The 26,745-nt window shown below is 39.6% G+C and overlaps 2 protein-coding genes across 2 annotated transcripts in view; one reads left to right on the forward strand and one right to left on the reverse strand.

The window, feature by feature from the left end:
* Nucleotides 1-13,379, reverse strand: part of Prkdc (protein kinase, DNA-activated, catalytic subunit) — a 199,243-nt gene extending 185,864 nt beyond the window's left edge. Inside the window, exons 1-10 of the mRNA XM_028778260.1 lie at nucleotides 13,226-13,379; nucleotides 8,213-8,289; nucleotides 8,030-8,122; nucleotides 6,784-6,858; nucleotides 5,780-5,888; nucleotides 5,167-5,279; nucleotides 4,977-5,076; nucleotides 2,850-2,905; nucleotides 2,738-2,768; nucleotides 1,347-1,504 (exon numbers count right to left, since the gene is read on the reverse strand). Coding sequence (XP_028634093.1) covers nucleotides 1,347-1,504; nucleotides 2,738-2,768; nucleotides 2,850-2,905; nucleotides 4,977-5,076; nucleotides 5,167-5,279; nucleotides 5,780-5,888; nucleotides 6,784-6,858; nucleotides 8,030-8,122; nucleotides 8,213-8,289; nucleotides 13,226-13,379 — 966 coding nt within the window. The remainder of the gene's footprint in view (nucleotides 1-1,346; nucleotides 1,505-2,737; nucleotides 2,769-2,849; nucleotides 2,906-4,976; nucleotides 5,077-5,166; nucleotides 5,280-5,779; nucleotides 5,889-6,783; nucleotides 6,859-8,029; nucleotides 8,123-8,212; nucleotides 8,290-13,225) is intronic.
* A 498-nt stretch (nucleotides 13,380-13,877) lies between these two features.
* The window catches only part of Mcm4 (minichromosome maintenance complex component 4), a 20,110-nt gene continuing 7,242 nt past the window's right edge, over nucleotides 13,878-26,745 (forward strand). Inside the window, exons 1-9 of the mRNA XM_028778258.1 lie at nucleotides 13,878-14,165; nucleotides 14,505-14,669; nucleotides 14,958-15,121; nucleotides 15,213-15,314; nucleotides 15,599-15,694; nucleotides 15,781-15,876; nucleotides 16,421-16,559; nucleotides 24,756-24,976; nucleotides 25,239-25,359. Coding sequence (XP_028634091.1) covers nucleotides 14,096-14,165; nucleotides 14,505-14,669; nucleotides 14,958-15,121; nucleotides 15,213-15,314; nucleotides 15,599-15,694; nucleotides 15,781-15,876; nucleotides 16,421-16,559; nucleotides 24,756-24,976; nucleotides 25,239-25,359 — 1,174 coding nt within the window. The 5' untranslated portion in view covers nucleotides 13,878-14,095. The remainder of the gene's footprint in view (nucleotides 14,166-14,504; nucleotides 14,670-14,957; nucleotides 15,122-15,212; nucleotides 15,315-15,598; nucleotides 15,695-15,780; nucleotides 15,877-16,420; nucleotides 16,560-24,755; nucleotides 24,977-25,238; nucleotides 25,360-26,745) is intronic.

Consider the following 26,745-nt stretch of genomic DNA (forward strand, 5'->3'; position numbering starts at 1 on the left):
CAACCACCTGGAGCTCAGAGCAGATTAACAGTTCACCACTACAGCAGAGGAAGTGGGTGGATCTCTGTGAGTTTGGGACCAGTCTAATCTATACAGCAAGTTCTAGGACAGCCAGGACTACATAGAGACCCTGTCTCAAAACACCAAATTAAATAAATAAGGTAGATTAAATAAATCTTAAAGAAGAGGAGGAGGAGGAGGAAGAGGAAGAAGAGGAAAAAGAGGAAGATGAAGAACCAGAAGCTAGGAGAGACAGACTGGAATATAAAGGGGACAGAAAGCCACTGTATCTATCTTTTCAATTTCCTAAAATTAGCAACACCTAAGGACAACAATGCTTTCTCTTTCCTTCCCTCCCATAAAAGTTTGAATCTCAAGGCAACACTGCACATTTCACATAGGTTTTAAAGGACAAGCTTGTGAAATTAACTACTACTTAATCCCTTTTTTTTTTTTTGGTTTTCTTTTTGAGTGTCTCTTCATAGTTATGGCTATCCTGGAATTTGCTCTACAGACCAGACTGGCTTCAAACTCACAAGAGATCCACCTGCCTCTGCCTCTGCCTCTGCCTTCTGAATGCTGGGATAAAAGGAGTGTATCACTACACCTGGCCCTGTTTATGTGTTTGAGTGTTTTGCCAGCATGTATGTACATTTGTCACATGTAAGCCTGGTGCCCCACTGAAGTCAGAATAATGTATTGGATTCCCTGCAGCTGGTATCACCATATCCAGCTCTACTTACCCACTTTTAATAGTGCTCCACACAACATTTTTGTTACACCTCTCTAGCATTCCCCACCACAGTCAATGTATGTACACACTTCCTCAACACCTGGCTGAGATTTCCTACGTAGTTCTAAACCTCTGAATACATATCCATCCTTGAGAACAGTTCCTCAATCATAGCACACTCTCCTTAACTAACAAGGATGGGCTTCAAAATCTGCAGGCTCAGTTCTGTAACTCCATTCCACAACAGACAGAAACTGAGGGGAGAAGATCCCTCTACTCTGGAGACGATCTCTTAACTGCAGGCAGCCCTCATCTGCCAAGACAGGCTTCTGGCCTCTGTCTTCTTGCTCTAAGCATCCCTGGCTTTGTTTTCCTCCTCCTCTATGCTGCATGTTTACTCCATTAGCTACGCCTTGATCTTGGTTCAAGTATTGATCAAATCTGAGATCATTCAATCTAGCTAACACCCATGGCTGATCAATAGCAAAGTTTTGTACCGTAAGTGCTACAGGAACTAATGGATCACCTTGTAATTATTTTTCAAACATGCAGGTACAAGATTGGAATTTAGTTCTTTTGTGAAAGTTTTTAATGAAAGTTGAATCTGAAGTACCTGTTTCAGGAAGGACTCCAGGGCTGAATGTGCAGCTTTTTTTAATTCCACATTTGTATGGTTACACCATTTTGACAGGACTTCAAATAAAATAATATAGTTGTCCAGAAGGCAGGTAGTAAATTGAGATGCATGTAGGGTAAGTAGTCGTAAGCCAGCTGCAAATATAAAATCCATTCCATTTAAAGTATGTCAACATAAGTCAGAAAAAAGAAATAAGAAAGTTTTCTGTATATATTAAAGTTTAAACCACACTCAAGAAAATTTAGTACAGACAGGCATGGTGGCACACACCTTTAAGGACTCAGGACACAAAGGCAGGATGTGAGTTTGAGGCCTGCCTAGTTTACAAACTAAGTTCTAGGACAGCCAGGCCTATGTAGAGAGACTCTGTCTCAAAACACACACACACACACACACACACACACACACACACAAGATTCAGTATACTACCCTATAATAATCTAGTGATCTCAAAGCACCCTGTAATACCTCTAATGTTCCCAGTCTCCACACTGACTTAGGCCTATGCCCTAAAACTGGATATATATTTATTGATTCAAAGCAGAATCAAAGACCCTATGGGCTGAGGAGGCAGCTTAGTTGACAGAGTGTTTGCTTAGCTGCACAAGGCCCTGGGTTTGGTAGCTAGCATCATATAATACATATCCCTGAAATCTAAGCATTAGGGAAATGGATGTCCTCATCTATATAGTGAAGTAAAAGCCCACCCTAGGCAACATAAAACCATGTCTCAACAACAGCAAACTTATTAAGTAGCTTGAACCTCCTGAATGATATCCATATATATATATATGTATGTGTGTGTGTGTTTGTATGTTTACAAATACATATATGTAATTTTATTTATATCTATATACACACACACACACACATACATACATATTTAAAATTCTTTTCTATATAAACTTAAAACATTTTTGGCCATTGAATCTAATTGCACTAACATTAAAAATGTACTTTTTAGAAATTTTCTTATTACATGTGTGTATGAGCCTGCAAAAATATGAAGGCCAAAGGACAATTTGCAGGAGTCAATGCTCTTCTGCCACTACATGGGTCCTGGGGATGGAACTCACGTCATCACACTTGAAATCAAGTTCCTTTACTCATTGAGCCATCTAGGCATTTCCTAATAAGTGTGTGTGTGTGTGTGTGTGTGTGTGTGTGTTTGATATCTATAGATCATGTAACGTAAGTGTCAGCATCCCAGTAAGAGTTTATGTGCTTCAGTTAATGAAATCTTATAAATAAACACACGTGAAACATCACAGGTACTTTTGTATTTGCTTTCATTCTTACTTAAACAAAACCTTACAATGCTAACTTAAGTCATTTAAACTGTTACCTTATTAAAAATAGATTCTTACCTAAGGGCACAGCATATCGCTTCATCTCAATCTATTGCAGAAGAAAAAGAAACATTACAGATTGAAAATCAGAAGTACTACTGTAAAAGACTTAGAGTAATATTAATACTACCTGAGGACGAATTGCTTTTAATGTGAAACCAAAAATTTCCTTTGAAGTCTGGGGATCTGAGGGTATAAGAACAACAGAAACTGTTAAAAATTGTAAAACTGTTTATACTCTTTATCAGATGCTTGAAAGTGACAGCTTTTCTTAAAACAGATTGGTACTTGCAATAGCTGTACAAATCTCCTGATTCCAGAATAACTTCTCAACATCATTTGACTGAGCTAGAGCTGCAAGCTGTTACAGCTTCTGGGGAAAGTGGAAAGAAAATCTGAGATAACTACTGTGTAAGGTCAGGTTCTAAATTATCACCTAGGTTACATAATCTCTCAGAGCTTCAGCTTTTCTCATCTATAAAAGAGGCAACTTATAGCTTCTATGAAGACCGGAAGGTTAAAAGGTGTGACTCATTCAAGGCCAAACATACTTCCCTGTCCTCCAATGCTCTCAGACATTCATTCCACATAAAATGCCTTCCTTGGTGGTTTGAATGAGAATGCTCATATGTTTGAACATTAAGTCCTCAGTTAGTAAGACTATTTGGGAAGAGTTAATGAGTGTGGTCTTGTTAGAGTAGGTGTGTCACTGGGGGTGGGCTTTGAACTTTCAAAAGCCCATGCCAGGTCCAGTCAGTCAGTCTGTCGCTCTCTGTGTCTCTCTCAGTCTGTCTATCTCTGTCTCTTTTTCTGCTTACTGCCTGAAGATCAGGATGGGAAGTCCTCAGCTATTGCTCCAAGGTTATGCCTGTCTGCTCCCTGTCATGATAATCACAGACTGACCCTCTAAAATGTAAGCAAGTCCTCAGTTAAGTGTTTTCTTCTATAAGAGCTATGTTGGTCTCCTTACAGCAATAGAACACTACCTACAACACATGGTAAATGATGGAAATTACAAATGTGAATAAAATATTACTGTGGACTGTCATAATTTTATATCCTAAAGAAGAATGCAGAATATGTACATAACTATAATGTATGGGTCTTCTAGGTAAGCTGACACCACAATCACCTATATAACTGTCTACAATCACATTATTAATTGCAGCTATACAGAAGACATGATTTATTACTGACTGGTTTCTCTGTCCTTCTAGCAGTGACTTATATACACAGAAAACCGTCTGCTCTGATAGAAGATTTCTGCATCAGACGGCAGACATGACAGGCTCTTGAGGGAGATTAACATCAGAGACCTTATTGTGATAAAAATATATTTTCTAACATAAAAAAGATTTTTAAAAAGTCAACTTTGGAATAGAAAACCAAGAAAGTTTGACTATACACTCAAAGAAAGGCATTACTGATATAATAGCATCTTAATTGAGACTGCAAGAGGTTATTATTACGTTAAAGAACATTTAAATACAAGTAACTGGAATAGTGGAAATGAGAGTGCACAACAGGTGAAGGAGTGATGGGGAGATGGGAGAAAGGGGAGAATCAACCAAAACAGAATGTGTGAAAGCTTCACAGAAAGATCTAGTCATTTGTAAGCCAGTGGGAAAAAAATTAAAAAGGAAACAAAAATAACTACAGTAAATTGTTTTAGCAAAGTAATTCTGAACACAACATGCACTCACAACAGCAACAAGCACTCAGCAGTGTAGAAGGCCTGGACTGCCAGTATCGTGGACTGCCACTGTGGCAGAGCACATGGAGGTCTGACCTTGGCCTTGCAGCACCCTCCTGCTACCTCTTCTCAAACACACCATCCCTCTCAAGTGCATAGCCTCTTACAGAAACATCCTCATATCTATTTATAATGTGGTAAAATCTGCATAATAGTCATCATTTTAAAAATCTAGTTTAGTAGCATTAACTATTTTCACACTGTTGTATAACAGCATGTTCCATGCCTAAAGCTTTTTCATCACATACAACAGAAAAGCTGTACCCACTGAAATTACTCCTCCCCCAGCTCCTAGAAACTCACACTCTACTGTCTACCTCTACAATTTCCTACTCATGTAACTCATTTAAGTGGAGATATATACAGTTTGGCTTTTGTTTTAGGACTGGCTTATTTCACTAAGGATATCATTAAGATTATAGCATACATCAGAATTTGTCCTTATTTTATCTTTGAGACAAGGTATCATTAGTAGAAAGAAAATCAAACAAAGCGTGGCAGTACCTTCTTCCATGGACTTAGTGAAGTTGCACAGAAGTGAGGATAGTCCCTTTAGACAGCCGGCTAAGACAGGAAACTTAGGTTCTCTTACTGTGGATGTCATCTACAAGGGAGTTTTTAGGAAGATTTTACAAAGTGAAAATAACAACGAAAACAAGACTGTGGAAGTATATTTTCATAGGGAGTATTATACCTGGGTCTTAAGTTCTCCCAGAAAAGCCCGGAACAGATTTTCTGAATGATTTATCATTTCACTAGGATGAACTTCACCTAATACTCCCAGGAGCTCATAGACTTTTTCTAAAACTGAAAAATAAGTTCAGATAAATGAAAGCAAGCTACATGTAAATAAGTAAAATAACAAAAATGTATAAATGAGAAATAAGAGGATGTTCAGTTCAACATGGTTTTAGGACCAGCCAGACAGCACAGGGAGGCACTTTACAGGCACTTGCTGCCAAGCCTAACCCCTGAGTTTGAGTCCCTTAACCCATATGGTTGAAGGAGAGAACTGATTCTCCCCAATTGTCCTCTGAGTTCACACATGCACCTGCACATATACAAGTATCTTTAAACAATGTTTTAAGTAATTTTATAGTACAACACAAAATGCCTAAGCTTTCATGAAATTCTTCCCCAAGTTTTATCTAAATCTATTTCTATAAGCTAATCTACACTTGGTGTGTTTTAAGGAATCCTTTTGTGTTCCATTGCGGTTTTTGTTTTTTTTTTTTTGCAAAATACCTTCGTTGAGGAAACTGTTAGTTAAGGTTAATTTGTTAAAATATTTGAAAATAGCATCTCACCTGTATCAGGTAGTTTTGATTTTGATACAAGTTCTCCATAGAATTTGTTAAATAATTCTCCAATCTTAAATTCATCCATGAGTCTGGAACTTCTTAGTATCTTAAGTAACTAAAGAAACAGATTACAATTTTCTAAAGAGGAAATATAGAAAAATATCCTCCCCTTCAGCAAAGCTTTCAGTCCTGGCCTCCAGCAGATCCATGCTGCTCTCTTGGGAGTGACACCTACATGGAATTATGGGAAAGTCCGGCTTAAGTGATCAGCAGAAGATCACAGGGGAAAGGCAGGCTCAACATAATTGTAACTTCCCCAGAGACCAACAACATGACTAGAACTTTTCTTTGGAGGCACTGAAGATCACGACCAACTAAATCCAATATAACTCTACACCAGAAATGCAAAATGACTCAGAGTACAAGTGAACATGAGCCCCAGGGTGCACGGAAATACATCAGTCTACCCTCACTACTAAGACTTCAAAAAAAAGTCAAATGAAACACAAGGAGGTGCTCTTTGGGTACCTAACATCAACAGATTTGACCAAGACAGTAAAAGTGATAAATGGAAAAACACTAAGTTCTCAGCTAACTCTCTCCTTTATGTCTCTTACAACTTCACATTCTTCTCTTACTACTCAGAAAAATAGGAGAAGAAAACACCAGGTGCTGCCAGATGGTGGTTACAAAATCTAAATGTCCTTTACATAATCACAACTCTACCCTCTCCTAAACTCCCACCTAAACAAAACTCAGATTTCCAGTCTCAAGTTATATACTTAACATAAAAACATACTTCTAAGAAATATAGCCGGGCGGTGGTGGCGCATGCCTTTAATCCCAGCACTTGGGAGGCAGAGGCAGGCGGATTTCTGAGTTAGAGGCCAGCCTGGTCTACAGAGTGAGTTCCAGGATAGCCAGGGCTACGCAGAGAAACCCTGTCTCGAAAAACCAAAAACAAAACCAAAAAAACAAAACAAACAAACAAAAAAGAAATATAAAGTTACCTTAATCAGAAGGTCTAAGGCTGGAATTTTACACTTAGCAGTTCTATCTTTTGTATAAACACTGCTACAAGTATTCTAGGATTCAAAAAGAAACATCTCATTCAAAAGGAGATAAAAATCACCAAACTTAAGAACTAAGACTTAACAAAGTTAACTTAACAAAACTGTATCTGAGGGGATAATCCCAGTGTGTAACATAATAAAATGTATTAATTAACCATTAAAAGCATAATAGAGTATTTAAATGTCCAGATTAAAAATTACTGAGAACTTGGCCAGACAGTGGTGGAACATGCCTTTAATCTCGACTCAGGAGACAGAATCAGGCAGATCAGGCTTCCAGGCCAGCCTGGTCTACATGGTGAGCTCCAGGACAGCCAGGGCTACACAGAGAAACCCTTTCTTGAAAAATCAATCAATCAATCAATCAATCAATCAATCAATCTTACTAAAAACTCCAACTCAATATGTTATGGTTGTAATGTTAACTGCACAGGTAGATGATACCTCAATAAGAACTTGAAAAAATGAAAAACCAAAAAGTACATCATTTCTTTCTACATATATGTCATACTTGTTGTTATACATCAAGAAACAAGCTATAGGCCCAGCTACTTACAGGGTAAGGTGGCACAGGAATTTGAGTAGCTCAGACAACACACTGATAGGGAAGAAAGCAATCGAGAACAAGAAAGCAACAAACATGTTCAAAGAGGGCTGGAGAGATGATCGCTCTGTTCTTGGTACCAAACTGGAGGGTGTTGGGGTAGGGAACATTCCACAGAATTTTGGTAAAAGTAAATAAAACAAACTATATATCAAAGAATGTTATAAATTATGACACATTTATAAAGATTAACCACTTTACTAAAATTGTTCTTTTCTTTGGCTAAGGCATTATAGCTAAGTTTCCACTATTAAGGAAATGGTTCTATAAAATGGTCTTATAAAGTGTTCTTGAAACTCATGATTTAAAACATCTAATTTATTATTATGAAAAGCATCATTTAATTTCATATACTACAGTGTATAAAGTATTAACATTACCAAAGCAAGCTCTTCCAACAAAGGTCTTATCAGAACCAAATTGAATGCTGAATGGCATCCACATTCCCAGCACAACCAAGCTAAGATGAGTAAGCTCCAATAAGAAAAAATAAAGAAATAAGAGTCTGAGTTCTCTCAACCACAAACTTAACACTGAAGCTGGCATAAGTGAGTTTTGATTTTTCCTCCTCCTCCTTACCTTAATATCATGAGAGTAATGCATAACCTTCTGGTCAATTTTCTCTAAGAAAACACATAAAAATTTTAGGGCTTCTTCTCTACAATCACGAAACTATAAGAAATAAATAGAAAATATGGGTAAGAATAAGCCACTCCAACAAAGAGAAAGATAGAAGAGACAAAAATCAAAGATTACACTTACTTCATCAATGCTAAGTGACTTCCGGATAAATACGAGCAAACCAAACTCTCTGGAAAAAACTAAGGAAATCTGCAATGCTGGGGTGGGGGACAAAGGGGAGGAGAAAAAAATTAGAAGTGCCAAGAAACATTTCATAAAAGACCTCTAAAAGGATTGCCTGGTTTTCAAGGTAGTCTTGCAAATAAGAAAACTAACATGAGGCTATTACTTTAGAACAACGGAAACAGAAAGTTCTGCACATTGTTCCACGAAGATGCAGTAAGCAAAATAAGACTTTCTGCCCTCCCTACAAGAGTCTTCTCTGTGAGGTCTAACTTCTAGATATCAACTATCAATTTTACAAGGTAATAAAGGTTACAAATGGAATGAAGTTGCTAATTAATGACCTTAAGATGGTAATATAATGCTCTATCTGGGGGATCCAATATAATCATATGAGGCCTCACAAGGGGGAAGTTGGACCCTATCTATACAAAAACAAAAAGGGAAGAGGAAAGTACAGGAGAGATTTAGGCACCTCATGAGATGGGTCTAGCGTGCTGCTTGTCACCATGTTGAAGACTACAAAAGTAAGTGGACACTCTAAACTCACAAATCACCAACAAAGAAACAGGGGCTTTAGTTCTATCATCTAAATAAATGAAGAAATGGCTTGTCTCTCCTAGACCATTCAGAAAGGAAATCTCCCCAAACACCTTGGTTCTAGCTTGGTGTAACCTATGTATAGCTCTGATCATAGTATTTTAAGGTGAGTTCTGTTATTTAAAATCAGTAAGTTTTTGAGCACAATAGTAGCCTGAGCCTTGTAATTCCAGTACTTGAGCTGCTAGCATAGAATAGGTAGAGTTACAGCCTGGGCTGTGCAGATAGACAATGTCTCAAAACAAACAAACAAACAAAAACCACCAAAACACTCTCTCTCTCTCTCTCTCTCTCTCTCTCTCACACACACACACACACACACACACTCTAGAAATACTTGCACGGTTTATTGTACTAATAAGAAACAAAAAGCTTATAATCTTTCAATATAGTATATATTAATAGTAAAATTGGAACTGCCATAAGAACAAATAGGTCACTCCACAAAAATGAATTCTAACTTTAAAACAGTGAAAACAGAAAGCAATTAAATATAAGTGTTTAACAACATCCCAGAGATGCAGGGATGGTTCAATATATGGAAATCCATCAATGTAATCCACTATATAAACAAACTCAAAGAAAAAAACCACATGATCATCTCACTAGATGCTGAGAAAGCATTTGACAAAATTCAACATCCCTTCATGATAAAAGGCTTGGAAAGATCAGGAATTCAAGGCCCATACCTAAACATAGTAAAAGCAATATACAGCAAACCAGTAGCCAACATCAAACTAAATGGAGAGAAACTTGAAGCAATCCCACTAAAATCAGGGACTAGGCTGACCACTCTCTCCCTACCTATTCAATATACTACTCTTCTAGCCAAAGCTATTAGACAACAAAAGGAGGTCAAAGAGATACAAATAGGAAAGGAAGAAGTCAAAATATCACTATTTGCAGATGATATGATAGTATACTTAAGTGACTCCAACACTTCCACCAGAGAACTCCTAAACCAGATAACAACTTCAGCAAAGTGGTAGGATATAAAATTAACTCAATCAAATCAGTATCCTTCATCTACTCAAAGGATAAACAGTCTGAAAAGGAAGACGTATGGGTACAGGGGAAATTTTCCTGAACAGAACACCAATGGCTTATACTCTAAGATTAACAATCAACAAATGGACCCCCAAAAATTGAAAAGCTTCTATAAGGCAAGGAATACTGTCAATAGGATAAAATGGCAACCAACAGATTGGGTAAACATCTTTACCAATCGTACATCTGATAGAGGGCTAATACCAATATATACAAAGAACTCAAGAAGTGAGACTCCAAAGAACCAAATAACATTATTAAAAAATGGGGTACAGAGCTAAACAAAGAATTTTCAACTGAGTAATCTTGAATGTGTGAGAAGCACCTAAAGAAATGTTCAACATCCTTATTCATCAGGGAAATGCAAATGTGATTTCACCTCACACCAGTCAGAATGGCTAAGATCAAAAACTCAGGTGACAACAGATGTTGGTGAGGATGTGGAGAGAGGAACATTCCTCCATTGCTGGTAGGATTGCAAGCTGGTACAATCACTCTGGAAATCAGTCTTTCAATTCCTCAGAAAATTGGACATAGCATTACTTGAGGACCCAGCTATAACACTCCTGGGCATATCCTCAAAAGATGCTCCAACATATAACAAGGACACATGTTCCACTACGTTCATAGCAGCCTTATTTATAATAGCCAGAAGCTGATGTCCCTCAAATCCAGATGTCCCTCAAAAGAGGAATAGATACAGAAAATGTGGTACATTTACACAATGGAAGACTACTAAGCTATTAAAAACAATGATGAAATTCACAAGCAAATGGATGGAACTAGACAATATCATCCTGAGTAAGGTATCCCAGTCACAAAAGAACACACATGGTATGTACTCACTGATAATTGGATATTAGTCCAAAAGTTTGGAATACCCAAGATACAATTCACAGACCATATGAAGCTCAAGAAGAAGGAAGATCCAAGTATGGATGCCTCAGTCCTACTTAGAAGGAGGAACAAAAAATCAAAGGAGATATAGGATAGAAAGGACTTGGGAGGAAGAGAGGAGGGTGAAGGGGAAGGGGGGGGGGATAGGATCAGGCATGGGAGGAAATGAAGATGTACAGAGGACCAGGAAATTGAACAGAGGTGTGTAGCAATAGGGGATGGAGAACTGGGGGTAGCCACCAGAAAGTCCCCGATGCCAGGAAAGCAAGAGGTTCCCACGACCCAATGGGGATGCATTACCTAAAATACCCAACTAAGGGGAGAGAGAACCTGTAGAGACCATATTCAGAAGTTAGGCATCGCCCCTAGTTGGGGGATAGGGCCACCCACCCATCTCCAAAATTTTAACCCAGAATTGCTCCTGTTTAAAGGAAATATAGGGACAAAGAGTAGACCAGAGACTGAAGCAAAGGGCATCCAGAGACTGTCCCACCTGGGGATCCATCCTATATGCAGACACCAAACTCAGACACTATTGCTAATGCCAAGAAGTGCTTGTTGGCAGGAGCCTGATATAGCTGTCTCTGAGAGGCTCTGCCAGAGCCTGACAAATACAGATGTGGATGTTCGCAGCCAACCATTGGATTGAACATGTTGTCCCCAAAGGAGGAGTTAGAGAAAGGACTGAAGGAGCAGAAGGGGTTGCAACCCCATAGGAAGAACAATATCAACCAACTAGACCCCCCCTAGAGCTCCCAAGGACTAAACCACCAACCAAATAGTTCACAGGGAGGGACCCATGGCTCCAGCTGCATATGTAGCAGAGGATGGCCTTATCCGGCATCAATGGGAGGGGAGGCCCTTGGTCCTGTGAAGGCTCGATGTCCCAGTGTAGAGAAATGTCAGGGGATGTGGCTGCAGTGGATGGGTGGTTAAAGCATCACCCTCACAGAAGCAGGGGGAGAGAGGATAGGATAGGGAGTTTGTGGAGGGGAAACCTGTAAAGGGGATAACATTTGAAATGTAAGTAAAATAATAATATTAATAATGTGTTTTATGTTGTGTTTTCTCCATAATTACTAGGTTCTTGAAAATGCGTAATTACTATATAGCATCTTGTTTAAACTTTTGTTCACTTTAAAAAAAAAAACAAAACAAAACCCAAGGTATCACTATATAGCCATAGCTGGCCTGGAACTCAGATCTGCCTGCCTCTGCCTATGACTAAAGGCCTGCAACACAACATCCAGCTATTTTACATTTATACACACTGAGATTTAAAAAAAAGTTTGCATATCTTTTTAAGAAAGGAACACAGTTTTTACCCACAACATAGTCAGTTTTGTTTTCTGTGGCAGTACTGGGGGTTGAACCCTTGGCCACATGCTTACCAGGTAAACACTCTACCACTGATTTGCTAGCCCTCACGTTGAAACTTAAAAACATTATCTGAGGACCTAGGCCAGTGGTTAAGACCAAACCCTACTCTTCCAGGGAACTAGAGTTCAGTTCCCAGCACCCACGTCTGGTGTCTGGTAACCATCTGTAACTCCTGCTCTACCTTGTCTGACCTCTATATAGGTACCTGCACATCCATAGCGTGCACACACACAAAGACAGAGAGGGGGGAGGGGGAGAGGGGGAGGGAGAGGGAGAGGATATGAATGAATATCCTTGTGAGGAAAATCACGCCGGGCGGTGGTGGCGCCTTTAATCCCAGCACTTGGGAGGCAGAGGCAGGCGGATTTCTGAGTTCGAGGCCAGCCTGGTCTACAGAGTGAGTTCCAGGACAGCCAGGGCTATACAGAGAAACCCTGTCTCAAAAAACCAAAAAAAGAAAAAAGAAAATCACAAGCTGGAGACCAGTCAAGGCTAGTTCAAAAGAAAATATTTCTTAAGGCTGAAATGAGACATCTCCAAAAAGAAAATTAAGTTATCATGTAGGCATTACTAAATGGTTAAAAAGAACAAGGCATGTGTGGTATCTCACATCTATAACCCCAGCATTTGAAGGCTCATTCTACATACATAGTAAATTCCAGACTAGGTTGGGCTATATAGCAAATACCTAACTCAAAAAAATAAAAATGTCAAAAGGACTGCATAAATTTAATTAATTTTTGCAATTATTCTAAAACCATGGTGCAACGAACGAAGGATTTTGTAAAGGTCCTATTGAGTTCTAGCGATTTTACTTTGAAAGAAAATACTTCAGTCTTGCACGCTCATACAACTTTGGATAAAAATGACTATCAAATGTGGGGGTCATTTTCCAACACCTGTTTTAAAACATCGTCCTCAAATGCTAGGAAAAGAGCACTGTAAACATCTACCAGTCCCATAGACTGCACGGGAGGATGACTTCACGCACGGAGAGAAACGCTGAGCCCTCCATCTGAGAGCAGGTAAAATGGGGACCTTACCCACCCTGCACTGCGGAGCTAGTGCTCAGCACGCACTCCTGCCCCAGGCTACGGATCAGCTGGTAACTGGCCCCGGCAGCATTGCAGCGGTCTGCTGCGGACACGAACTCCTGCAGCTGCAGTAGCCAGCACCGCACGCCAGTCCCCGCGTCCGCCATAACGCCGACACCGCTTCGCGCATGCGTCTCAGCCCCTCTCCAGCTCTCCCCTGAAGGCCCTTCGGGAACTGCTCCCTTATCCTCTCGCGGGAGGGGGTGAAGGCGCGCAGCTGCCTACAACTCTGTAGCGCTTAACTTGTGCACATCGGAACACAAACGGACAGAACCAGTCTAGCCAAGCGAGATACAACAGATCGGTGCTTGTACTCGGGACAGCTCTGATCACGCACAAGGGGGTTGAGCTCCCCGCGGGTTTCCCGCCAAAGCACAATCCCGCTGCAGGCTGGCCCATCCGAAGCGAGGGGTGTGCAAAGTGAATCGTGGCTTTTAACCTAGGTAGCGGTTAAGAACTCCCCCGCCGGCTGGCAGTGGCGCCTTCCGGAGGCGGAGCTACACGCCCTTGCCTCTATGATTGGTCGGATGCCTTCTCTCAGGGCACACGTACTTCTGAGCCAGGGCGCGCAGTGGCGCTTTCCGGAGGCGGAGCCACGTGCACTGGCCTCTTTGATTGGCCAGGGGCCGCTGGGCGCTGTGACGACAGAGCGGCTGGCGGGAATCGCTTCGATCTGCGGGCCCAGGAACGCTGCCTTGGTTGGCTGCGGAGCTCTCACTTTTCTCGAGTTCTCGTTTGTAGCTAACCCGGATCCGAGGTACGAGGGGTCCCGGAGCGGAACAACTAAGAACCAGATTCCTCTTGTCGCGTAGCTCGCAACATCATGTCGTCCCCGGCGTCCACCCCGAGCCGCCGCAGCAGCCGACGCGGACGAGTCACCCCAACCCAGTCCCGTGAGTTCCCTCCCTCATCTGTCCCCCTTTCCGCCTCGAGTCTCTTCCCGCAGCACTGTGGAATGTCCTGAGTCCTTCGAGCCTGGTGTGTGATTGACAGACCTTGGGCATATAGTAGCCTCCGTTCACCAAGATATAAATGACTCTGAGCGCTCGTTTCCAGGTTCTCTGGCGTCGTGTGTTCAGTTGGTTCAAAATGCCTACACCTTTTCCCTCTGTTCCACTTCGGGGGTTTGGGGGAGGGGTTGTCGTTTTGAAGTAATAAGACTACCCTAAAAGGCACTTCCTGGAGACTAAGCATGAGCGTTGATAGTCTTTTTCTGTTTTGTATTACGGAAGTTCGTAGTGAAGAAAACAGCAGGTCGTCTCCCAATCGTAGACGTAGAGGCGAAGATTCTTCCACCGGAGAGCTGCCACCAATGCCCACCTCACCAGGAGCGGACCTGCAGAGCCCAACTGCACAGAATGCCTTGTTTTCCAGCCCTCCTCAGATGCATTCTTCAGGTGGGTCAGCTATCAGTTTTGCTGGTTTAACAGTTGCTATGATCCCTAAACATTTTTCTGTGTAAGCTGGTAGATTCTTCACTGAAATACCTGAGGTGTGAAGCAGAGTTGGTACATATTAGGACCTAGTAAGCAAAGAAAGTATATTTTATAGTAGAACTACATTTTGGCTATGAAAAATTGCAATAAGTATTCTGTTTAAATTGGCAAACAGCATTCTGAAATTAGGTTCTGATGTGCTGTTGCTGTGGTGATTTCACAGTAAAGCTAAATACATTGTTTTTATAGCTATTCCTTTGGACTTTGATGTTAGTTCACCATTGACATATGGCACTCCCAGCTCTCGAGTGGAAGGAACCCCAAGAAGTGGGGTGAGAGGCACACCTGTGAGGCAGAGGCCAGACCTGGGCTCAGCACGAAAGGGTTTGCAGGTGGATCTGCAGTCTGATGGAGTAAGTACAAAGCAGATCTCTGATGGTGTTATGTTGGGAGCATAAAGTAGGTCATTTCATTTACAGGTTTCTATTCTATCTTTCTCTATAGGCAGCAGCAGAAGACACAGTAGCAAGTGAACAGTCTCTAGGCCAAAAACTTGTGATTTGGGGAACAGATGTGAATGTGGCGACGTGCAAAGAAAATTTTCAGGTAACTTAATGTATGCTAAAACTCAGTCTAGAGTGGTAAACACTTGAGCACTAAAACAGAGGATTGCTGCAAGTTCAAGGCCAGCCTGGGCTGTTTACTGAGATCCTTGTCTCAAGCCCAAAAGACAAATATTATTTTTGTGCAGATAGCTATACAACTCAGGTTGTCAGGTTCTAGTCAAGCATCCTTAATTACTGACCATCTTGCTGGGTTTTTTTTGCATTTTAATAGTAGTTACATATTTCTAAGTTCATTAACACTTAATATTGTTTCTCTAATTCAAGAGATTCCTTCAGTGTTTTACCGATCCTCTGGCCAAAGAAGAAGAAAATGTTGGCATAGATATTACTCAACCTTTGTACATGCAACGACTTGCAGAGGTAATCAAATATGATTTACAAGTGAACGTTTTGTATTTTGAGATAATAGAATTAGTAAAAATATGACTTGTCCATATATCTTACAGATTAATATTACAGGAGAGCCATTTTTAAATGTGAACTGTGAACATATAAAATCATTTGGTAAAAATTTATATAGACAGCTCGTCTCCTACCCACAGGTAAGAATTTGACTTTGAGCTTCCTGATTATAGTAAATGTTCCTAGCAAGCAGAATTATATTGAGGTAAAAAGGATACTTGCAAAGGGTGACTCTTTCTTTCTTCCTCTCTTTCTTTCTCTCTTTCTTTCTTTCTTTCTTTCTTTCTTTCTTCCTTTTTTTAAACTGTTTTACTACAATTAAAATAAGGAGTGATTTTTTTTATATTTGCTAATTGGTAGTGTTTCTTAAAACTAAAGAGTCTTATTAGTGGTTTCTTGGATTTCGTGAAGTAGATTATCTTTTTTGGCTGGGGGATGGGGTAGTATTCCCCAGTGAGGCAGGATAGTATTCAAGAGTAGTTTTGTAGTTGAAGAGAACCTTGAACTATTGATTCTGTGGAGCCCAGAAGAGGGTTTCTGATCCCTGGAGCTGGAGTTAAAGGGGCTTACAACCCACCTGATAAAAGTGCTGAGACCTGAATCCTGTTGTCTAGCAGAGCAACAAGTGCTCTCAAATCTTGAGTCATCTCTTCATCCCCTACATCTTTATATTTGTTTTTACAGGAGGTTATACCAACCTTTGACATGGCTGTCAACGAGATCTTCTTTGACCGTTATCCTGATTCCATCTTAGAACATCAGATTCAAGTCAGACCTTTTAATGCATTGAAGACAAAGAGTATGAGAAACTTAAATCCAGAAGGTAATCTGTTTAGTAGTAGGAAAATGCCTGTGTAGAAAGAGATCTCAAGGACCGTGTAGTAGATAATGATAGCATTAAATTATAAGTTCAAAAAATTTATTCTGATTACTTTTATGAACTTGGTATGTGTGCTGTCCTGTAGGGCATTAAACAGGGGTCCAGGGAGGTTACCTGAAAGAGGGGGGTGGGGGGACAGGCAAAGATGCAAAGAAATGACGATTGACAGTCTGTCCATAGTCTGATCAGATCACAATTTTTACTTTTTCACACACAGGTTATATACACAAAAAGGCAGGATGTGGGGAAGGGGATGACACTGAAACGTAGGTGATCAGGGGGAGTACAGATATCTTCCAGAACAGAGTATCAGCTGGGTGAAGTCTCAGGGGACAGATCACTATGATTCACTTGTCCTTATCTAAGTTGGTACTACCAAGGCTACCTATCTACAAGGTCTATGTATTCAGCCTGGCAATTTTCCACCAACGCTGCCTGTTTACAATAGCTTCTAGGCATCTGTTTCAGTGTTTTTCCACAGAGACCCAAGACTTTGTGTTAGCATGCATGTATGTCAGGCCTATTGCTGGTTTTAGGCCTATGACTGATTTTAGGCCTTCAGTGTATAAGCAGGGCTGCCCCTGACAATTCCCCCTCTCTCCAAGTATAGAAGGACCGTGGTGACTCCAGTTTTATAAAGGCGGGGATAGAGGCTTGACCTCCAGTAATTAAAGGGGACCTAGTAATGGCTCCAGTTCACCTGTCACTGTCCAGTGAGGCATGAGAGCCATACCCGTCCTGATGTCTTTTTCCTGGAGAAGGGGATATTTTTGACATCAACCCCTATGTAGTCAGGCTTGTTCCTCAGGGAACCTAGAAAGATATTTTTATCTTTTATTTATATTCCCTTGTGGTGCTTAGCCTCGCAGCCTAAGCAAGAATTTAGATCGCCGGTCAGAGGGGATTCTGGGTGGCCCCTCTCTGCTTGGTCTAGGGGTGGGAGTCCTCTCTTTTAGGTTGGGTGGAGATGGGTTTTGGGAACACCCTTGATAGAGTAGCAACCTCGTCTTGAGTCTTGTGGTCCTTCATAGCCAACTTATAATGTATCTGAATAGGTTTTGCTATCAAATCATCTATCTATTTCACAAAATTAGCCTATTTAAGGCCCAGGGATCAAAAGAAATAAGCCGTAGTAACCCAATTAATGGTCCCAAAATTGTAGGGAGTAGGGTTGACAACCATGGAGAGGTTGAAAACCAATTCTTGTACCAGCTCTCATCTTTCTCTCTCTCTCTCTCTTTCCCCCCCCCCCCCTCTTTTCTCAAGGCCTTCTCTGACCTTTTTCATGCTCTCTTTAACCATTCCTGTCTTGTCTATGTAAAAGCAGCATTCTTCTTTAAGGGCTATACACAGTCTAGAGCTATACACAGTCTTTTCTATTGTAGAAGGGTAAATCAAGTCCAATAAAGTCCTTTGCATTTTTGGAGATCACTTCAGACAGCAAAACGAGGGATTTCTTCAAATTAGTGATGTCAATCTCTAGCTGTTTGATGTCCTTGTCAATGGCCCATCGAAGGTCTGAGTAGTGTAAGTCTGGAGGCCAGCATCAGGATTAGAGCTTCCAACAGCAAACACCATGAGTGATTCATTTTTACCTGGAAAGGAAGAAGAGGGGAAATCTCAGGGAGATTTCTCTTCCCTGGATGTTAATTGTTGTTACTCATCTTATTTATAACTGGGCCTGTCTTTGCAGGGGTATCTATTTATTTCATTAATCTTTTTGGCAGACATCTAGCAGTACTTTCTTAGGTATCAAACAGGCATATCAATCCTCCGCCCCATATGAGAACTGGGTCCGGGCCGTTCCATTTAAAGATAAGAAGGTCCTCCCACATAACTGTGGCATAGTTTTTATTGGTCTCAGCATGTCAAAGGCAGTCAGCAACAGTTTTGTCATGAGCTTTCAGATTTAGAGAATTGAGAACAAACAAGGCATGAGTATTTCTGGGAGGTACCTTATGGGGGTGTGGCTCCCCCTCTTTTGTTTTTAAAAGCTAATTTTTTAGAGTTCTTAGTAAAGCCAGGGCAGAAGTGCCAACAGCCACTTCTCCCACACTCAGAGAGTCATGAAGACACTATTTTAAAGTTCCACAATATCTGTTTTACAATATCTTGAGGATTATAAGGAGTATAATCCTTGAGGATTATAAGGAATTTTAGTAACGTGTGTAATGCCAAATTGTCAACAAGACATCTCAAATGTCTGACTATAATAGTCAGTTTTGTTTATTTTAATCTGATATGGAACACCAAGTATAAAAAGAGATAGTATAGGCAATAACTAGTTGTACTTTTCCTGTTAAATTAATTGTAACTAGAAAGCCTGAAAAGGTGTCAAATCACGTATACATATTTTAATTTTTTAAAAAATAAAAAATGAGTAACACCTACTTGCCATAATTGATTAAGTATAAATCCTCAAGTATTAACACCATTATTAAAAAATTGAGGACACTAAAATCAAATTTTTATACTTTGACTTATACACTCTCTAAAACTACCAAATTGTTGTCTCAAGCTATTATTACTAAACATAGATCTATAAAAATGTACTATCTTGTGGTGATGTTACGTAGACAAATAGATGAGTAGATGACTTTTTAATTTTTGTTTGTTTGTTTTGTTTGTTTTTTGAGACAGGGTTTTTCTGTGTGGCCCTGGATGTTCTGGAACTCATTCTGTAGACCAGGCTGGCCTCGAACTCGGAAATCTGCCGTCCTCTGCCTCCCAAGTGCTGGGCTTAAAGGTGTGCGCCACCACGGCCCGGCCGACTTTTTAAATCTTAATGATGATCTTATAAAAGTTTTTAAAATTATACCCATGATTATTAAGCTCTTTTTATAACGAGACTGTTACTAGGTTCCTTTCTGATAGTCAAAACTGTGATAAGAATTTTGTCAGTCTCTCAAATAACATCAGTAAACTGTTTTTAGGTAATAACCAGACTTTTTTCACTCAGCATATTTTAAAAGGTTATAAAACAATTTGTGAAAGATAATTAAAAAGGAACCAACAATTTATTTTAGGTGTTAGGATGGAAAACAAAATACTGTCTGGGCTTATCTACACAAATCTTCACTGATAACTCAGTCATAGTTCTAAACCCTCAGTGAGCTCAGTTTATAATTTATATATATATATATATATATATGTATGTATGTATATATAAAAAATTTAATTTTTGGAATAAACTTGTAGCGAACTTTGTAACGTGTGATCACACATTTTAAAAATATGAATATTGAGGACAAAAGGATAAGAGGGCAAATATAATGGAGAGGTAAAGTAGAACTCTGTCTTTTTCCCACTTAGGATAGTATATAAAATAGAACCTTTTTCCCTTTCTCAAATAAAATAGAAGTTTTCTTTGTACTTTTTTTTTAGATAGCTTTCACAGAAAACCCCCTACTTCTAATAATAACGCCACAATAACTTTTTTAAGTGGCCTCAGACTAGCAGGCATAAGTCAGAGCCCAGCAGTTTTTTCCGAGACAAAACAAAAGCTGTTTACCTAATCTTTGGCTGTTTTTAGAATGAAGTGCTAAGTGTCAAAAACTGTAGTTTCTGGCCTCAAGGATCACAAAAGGCAGATCAGCTACAGTGGCATAGCAATCTAGATAGACAGATTTTTATTATATAATAACCCCAATGTAAAGAGCAAAATTGTATGGCCAATTGTTTTTGTAAGGTCTGTAATCTATCTGATACATAAATTTGTTATGGCATTTTTCTGGGGTCCAGACAATCCAATATGAGCTCTTAAATGTCTTATAAAATTAAGGAAAAATACATGTTTCTTAAATTGAGCTGTATTTGTAAAATTTGAAAATTAGCAATATCTAAAAAAGAAACAATTTTAAGCAATTATAAACCATAAGCCATATACTGGCTATGAGTATACCAATTGAAAGCTTAATTTTTGTATTTTAAATAGTGGCTACAGTATGTAGTTCAATTTTCTTTGTTGAAGTAGGGGAAACTCAAGAGAGTAAATATGTAATCTAATTATGTATATTGTCTTCTCATTAAATAAGCTGTCTATTAATATAGTAAACAGACCTCTTACGGGCTATATGTATATAAGTTCATAAAGAATATAAAGGCATATAGGGTGAAAACTGTGGTAAATTGATCGTATATTAGGCCAAATATCAGTGTTCTTTAATAACTAATTATATTATTTGGAATAAGAAATATTTCATTAAGTTCTTTCTTAAGACCTCGACCTATAATTTTGTATTAACACAACAACAGTTTTAAAACAGGATGTTAAAACTTCTTTTGGAAATAAATATAAATCTATATTAATAATTTTTTTATCAAAGGATTGTTATAAAACAGCCAACAACTAATTAATCTATATATCTATTAATAACAGCTTTTTCTGTTAATAATTTCTGTAAAATTATTTTTTTATCAGCCAATTGTAGAAAGAAATTAGGGTTTGTATCTCTCTTGAGAACATTAAACAGAGGCTTAAATTCTTTTGTGGAGAGCTTAAAATAAGATCTTAGCCAATTACCATCTCCTAGAAACTTTTGAAAATTTTAAATAAGTATTCTATCATTTCTAATTTGAGTTTTTTTGTGTCACAATTTATTTAGGAATATAACTGATGTCTCAAATATTGAAAAGATATTGTTTTTGGATGTTTTCTGAAACAATAAGCACTCTCTCAAATTTTAAAGCTTGTTGTATGAGAGCAAAGACTTGTATTAAAACTCTTTTAGAGGGATTAACTAATAAGCCAATTGTATAACAGAAGAAGGTGTTCTGGGATCATGTTTGATTCCAGATAAAACTTATTGAGATCTCTTTTGTACATCTGGCTTTTAGATGACTTTAACTCTGAATTACCAGTTTTAATCCAGCTTTAGTTACCAAACTTATAAATTTGTAATCATACCCAATAATATGTAACCAGGATGTATAGAACATATTTATATTTTTAATATCAATCAAGAATAAAAATAAATGTACATCTAAACAAATTTTTCTTACCTTTTTAGCTGTAATTATGAGAAAAGCCCCTTTCACTTATCTAACTGGGAAGAACCAATATCAATTCCTTTACTGTAGAAGCCAAAAAACTCCTGGCTTCCTTCCAGGAGCTGCTTGTGAAAACAGTTAACTCTTCCCAAGGTTCTTTCTGCCAGTGCCCCTCTCCCAGCCACAGAGCAGGGTAAATTATCAGTTCTTGTTGTGTAAATTTAGACTGTCTCCCAAGTAAGTTTTAAACTAAATCGAACAATCAGTTTTAATCAGTTTTTCTTTCAAACATAAAACATAGAACACAACAAATACTCAAACAACGAGACAAAGACAGACAATTGACACACATGGACAATATTGGCGCAACAGACAGTAGACAGAAAGCAGAACTGAGAGTCTCTCCTAGAGAGAGCCAGAGAGACTAGGGCGTCCCCAATCATCTCTTACTTCTCAGGAGGGCTCTGTAATAAGCTTTTTGTTTTTCTTTTGTTAACACACCAGAGGGCAGGCAACTCCTTTCACTTTTTCTCTCTCTCATTTTCAAGGTTTAACTTCTTATCTCCTCCTTAGGAGGTATAACATTTTTTATCAATAGTCTCCTCTTGGGAAAACAGTAATAAAAGTAAAGAATTTTTAAAGATTCTTTTTTTTTAACCCTAGTTCTCCATGTTCTGAAGATAGGCCCCTGGAGCTGTGTCACAAAGAGTGACTGCTTAGAAATATTTTCTTAACCCTAATTCTTTGCGCCCAGGGTGACTCACTCCTTCAGTGTCACAAGATATCTGTGTATGGGGGGCGGGGAGAGCTTTTACCTCAAAGCTGACACCACTCCAATCCTACCAAGGATTGTACCACAATTGGGTGGACTGTGGTATCCTTCTAAATGAGAGTGCTCTCAAGCAACTTAGGGGTTGGGGGGGAACATCTCACTTGGGTGCTCCTTTGGGGAAGTCACTCTAAAAAGTGCTCCGAGGGAGCAGGCAGCCACCCTCAACCTTCTTTGGGGGAGTCACCCTCTTCTGTGATCTCCTCGAGCCCCTGAACACAGGGGGGCAGAATGTCTCATCTTTAAGCCTCACATGGGGTGCCAAAATGTCCTGTCCTACAGGGCATTAAACAGGGGTCTGGGGAGGCCTTCAGTGTATAAGCAGGGCTGCCCCTGACAGGTATGCAATTTTTTAACTTAAATACCTGAAAGAAATGACTTAATTTGTTACTGTAAAATTAATTTATCCAAATATAATAAATCCCTAGTTAGTAGGTATGCATTTTTTTAAACACTGAAGAAAAATTCTGAAGGCCAGCAAAGTGGCTCAGCTATAAAAGCAATTGGTGAGCAAACCTAATGATCTGAGCTCTTCCTTAAACCTAAGAAAGAATTCTAGCTTGGGAGATAAATCGAACACAAGCAGAAGATAAATGTCTGTCTATGCCTCAGGGAATAGACAGTCTTGGACCTATAAAGGGAAAGTTGGTTGTGAAAGATAATGTAGTTTGAAAAGTGAATGTGGTAGAATTTCTTTTAGATAGCAGAAAGTGGGGATTAAAGTAGAAGATACTGTTCACATCTGTGACTGGCTGTAGCAGGGATTTGTGAGACAGTGTTTGGGACCAAAAAGCCTAGCTCTAGAAAGCTTAGAATCCCAACAAAGAATTTAAGTTTTATTTCAAAGTAAATAGGAAAGTTTTAGAAGAGAAAGATTTTCCACTCATGTAATTCAGTGAAGCACATGACGTATGAATTCATTTAGATTCTAATAGTGGCTCAATTTTGGGACATTAGAATCCTAACTTGGACATTTTATTTTATAGTGCTGTAAGCAGGTCAGAATTACCTGTTTTCGTGTGTGAAGGTTGTAGTGTAAATTAGTGGTAGATCACTCATCTATGTGTGTTCCTTAAAAAGAAAAAGCGTGAGGGAGATAGCTTCTGGGTAAAACCATACTTTTAAAAAGCAAGAATTGCTGGGTGATCAGCTGATTTCAGAAGTTGGAAAATTGCATATGAATTAAAGAAAAAAGGGTTAGCCGAGAGTGGCAAAAAGTAGGTAGAGGAAATGTATGAAATGTATTTAAAGGCCTTGTGAGTCAGCACTGTATACTGGTGGGATGGCAGGGCCTTTGAGTCCAGCATACGTGTTCAAAAAAGAACAAATAGAGGAGAGGCATAAGCAGTAGTAGAAGGAGAAAGCAAGAGTGTAAAACAAGCTTGTTTCATAGATAGTGTTACTGCTGAAAGGCAAAGTGCATTTTTTCTTACAGGCACTGACTACAAAAATAGATTATTTATGATGTCCTCAACTATGTCCTTTCTCTGTTTTGTAGGTGACAGAAAGAGAGGCTCAGAGTATCCCCAGGGTCATAAATGCTTTGTCAGTGTTGTCCAAGTCTAGAGTCCAGGCTATTCTTGTAAGGACATGCTTTACAAGCCCAGAGGAAATGTAGGGTATCATTTTTAAAGGGCTAGCAACAGGGTTTTTCACTCAGCATGTAGAATAGACTATCTTGCTGGCCAACAAGCCCTAAAACTCTGGTTTTCTTCCTGGTGTTGAAATTATAAGCAGGCCCTCCCCCATGCCACAAGCACTTTCAGCCCAAGATTTTTACCTAAGGTTTCAGGTCTTCCAGGTGGCTTTGTGAGTGACATGAGAGGTTAGGAGACAATATACCTACACATCAAACTTCTCACCTGTTTTATGTCTTCTAAGCAGCATACATGAGGAACAAGGGGCCAGACATGAGCCAGCAGTGAGCCAACAAGATAACTCAATGGGTAAAGATGCTAAGCCGAACCACATGAGTTAGATTCCTAACACCCACATAGTAGAAGAGAACTGACTTCCATAAATTGTCTTCTGATCTCCACATTTGCACTGTGGCATGCATGTGCTCATTGCTCATATACTCACAAGAGAGAGGTAGAAAGAGACAGAGAAAATGTAAAGTTAAAAGGTGGAGAAGTATGCTGGTGCTGAGAGGAAAGCAAGCTGGACATTGGCAGAACATCCTAAGCTAGTTCTGAGGATACTAACCAGCTGTTCCTGGGGATGATTCATGCTGTACTAAGATTCTCCTTTAGAGGCAGATCCAGGCCTGGGTGGGCTGAGGGAAGTGGCTGGTAGACAATCCAACCTTTCTCCCTTTACAGACATTGATCAGCTCATTACCATCAGTGGTATGGTCATCAGAACATCACAGCTGATTCCCGAGATGCAGGAGGCTTTTTTCCAATGCCAAGTCTGTGCCCACACCACCCGGGTGGAGATGGACCGAGGCCGAATTGCTGAGCCCTGCACTTGTGTACACTGCCACACTGCCCACAGCATGGCACTGATCCACAACCGTTCACTATTCTCTGACAAGCAAATGGTATGTGGCCACTCTGCAGCCGGGATAAGGTTCCTTAACACATACTGCCTCTGTCTAAAGCCTCAGCCAAATTTGTCAGTTTTCCCTCAACCTTCCTCAGTGGAGTTCTGTTCTTTCCATTTGTGTTGGTTTTGTTAATGACTTGAATTTAGAGCACACTGAGGCTTCAGTATTGCTACGTCTCAAACATTGTATAGGCTATATACAAAGGCCTGTAATTGTTTTCCATGGTACTTTTTTTTTTCTCTTTATTTTTACTCAGATCAAGCTTCAAGAGTCTCCTGAAGACATGCCTGCTGGGCAGACACCTCACACTGTTGTCCTTTTTGCCCACAATGATCTTGTAGACAAGGTTCAGCCAGGGGACAGAGTGAATGTCACAGGTAAGAATGTAGGTTTGTAACAAAAAGATGAAAGTTGTGTTAACAGGCTCTCTGATGCAGGTTTTAGAACTCAGGGTCCTGGTGGGCCCTTGCTATGTAGATCTCTCAGAACTTTGCATATGTCTCAGGAATCTAGCATCTTACTTGGACATTCTATATAAAACAATGAAATATACATTGCTGGGTGGTACAAATGTTTATGCTTTAAACCAAAGACACATCCTAACAGAAATGTAACATGTAAGGTGAATTCAGTGTTTTCAGGTGTATTGTAGTTGCCTTTAGCTCTGGAAGTATGAAGTTGTTGCATTTCAGTTTGGTAATGTTGATGTCATTACCAATGAGAGCAGCTTTAGGGAGCATTTAAAAGGAACTCAGGGACAGAATACCAACTTGGGTTCATAAATGCTTTTCTACTATTTCCTACGTGTACAGCTAAGGGTTAACATTACTTAGAGTAGGACAGAACACTTTGTACATAGGACAAAGCTATTGCTGACTTTTTGATTGTTACAGTTCATTGCCACATTAATTTGTGTTTCTAGATTCTAAATGCTATCTCAGCACACAAAGTGCCCTGTCTTCAGTGTCATTTCCATGTGGCAGTCTTTCCATATTTTGGAGGAATATGGGCACTTGGTCAAGGGTGATGGGTTAAGTAACAGCATTGTTCTTATGGGGAATTGAATCCAAGGATCCTTGACCCCTGAGTCTGCGGCTCATTGTCCAAACTTCTCAGTGAGTCAGGATTTCTTCTCCAACATAAAAAGAGAGCCATAGAATGCAATCTTGCCCCCACCCCTTGCCTTTAGCTTTCTCATCAATGCTCTATCACCTAGGACAAAACTGGACTGTTCCAAATATCATTAATAATAACCTACTCCACATTACTCTATGGGTGAGGTGTAATCTGGTTTGCATTTTTTAAGTGTTACATAAGTGCTGGTTTTTTGAAGTTTTATATTATATATTGGAGTGAAAATCAGGAAAATAGCTTATGGAAGTCCTCTTGTTCTTCCATATTGGGGCCTGAAGACTGAATTCAGGTCATCAGGCTTGGTGGCAAGTACCTTCACCTGCTGAAGCACCTCACTATAAGCTGGGTTTCTTCCATTTTTAATGAGACATTAAAACATTTAACATTGTCTTGTTAAAGGATCATGCATGATCTGCGCTATAAGGATGAGAAGATCAGCCGGGCGGTGGTGGCGCACGCCTTTAACCCCAGCACCGGGGAGGCAGAGGCAGGCGGATTTCTGAGTTCGAGGCCAGCCTGGTCTACAGAGTGAGTTCCAGGACAGCCAGAACTACACAGAGAAACCCTGTCTCGAAAAACATAAATAAATAAATAAATAAATAAATAAATAAATAAATAAATAAATAAAT

The sequence above is a fragment of the Grammomys surdaster genome, unplaced genomic scaffold, assembly GCF_004785775.1.
Source record: "Grammomys surdaster isolate TR1022 unplaced genomic scaffold, NIH_TR_1.0 331, whole genome shotgun sequence".
Lineage (NCBI taxonomy): Eukaryota > Metazoa > Chordata > Mammalia > Rodentia > Muridae > Grammomys > Grammomys surdaster.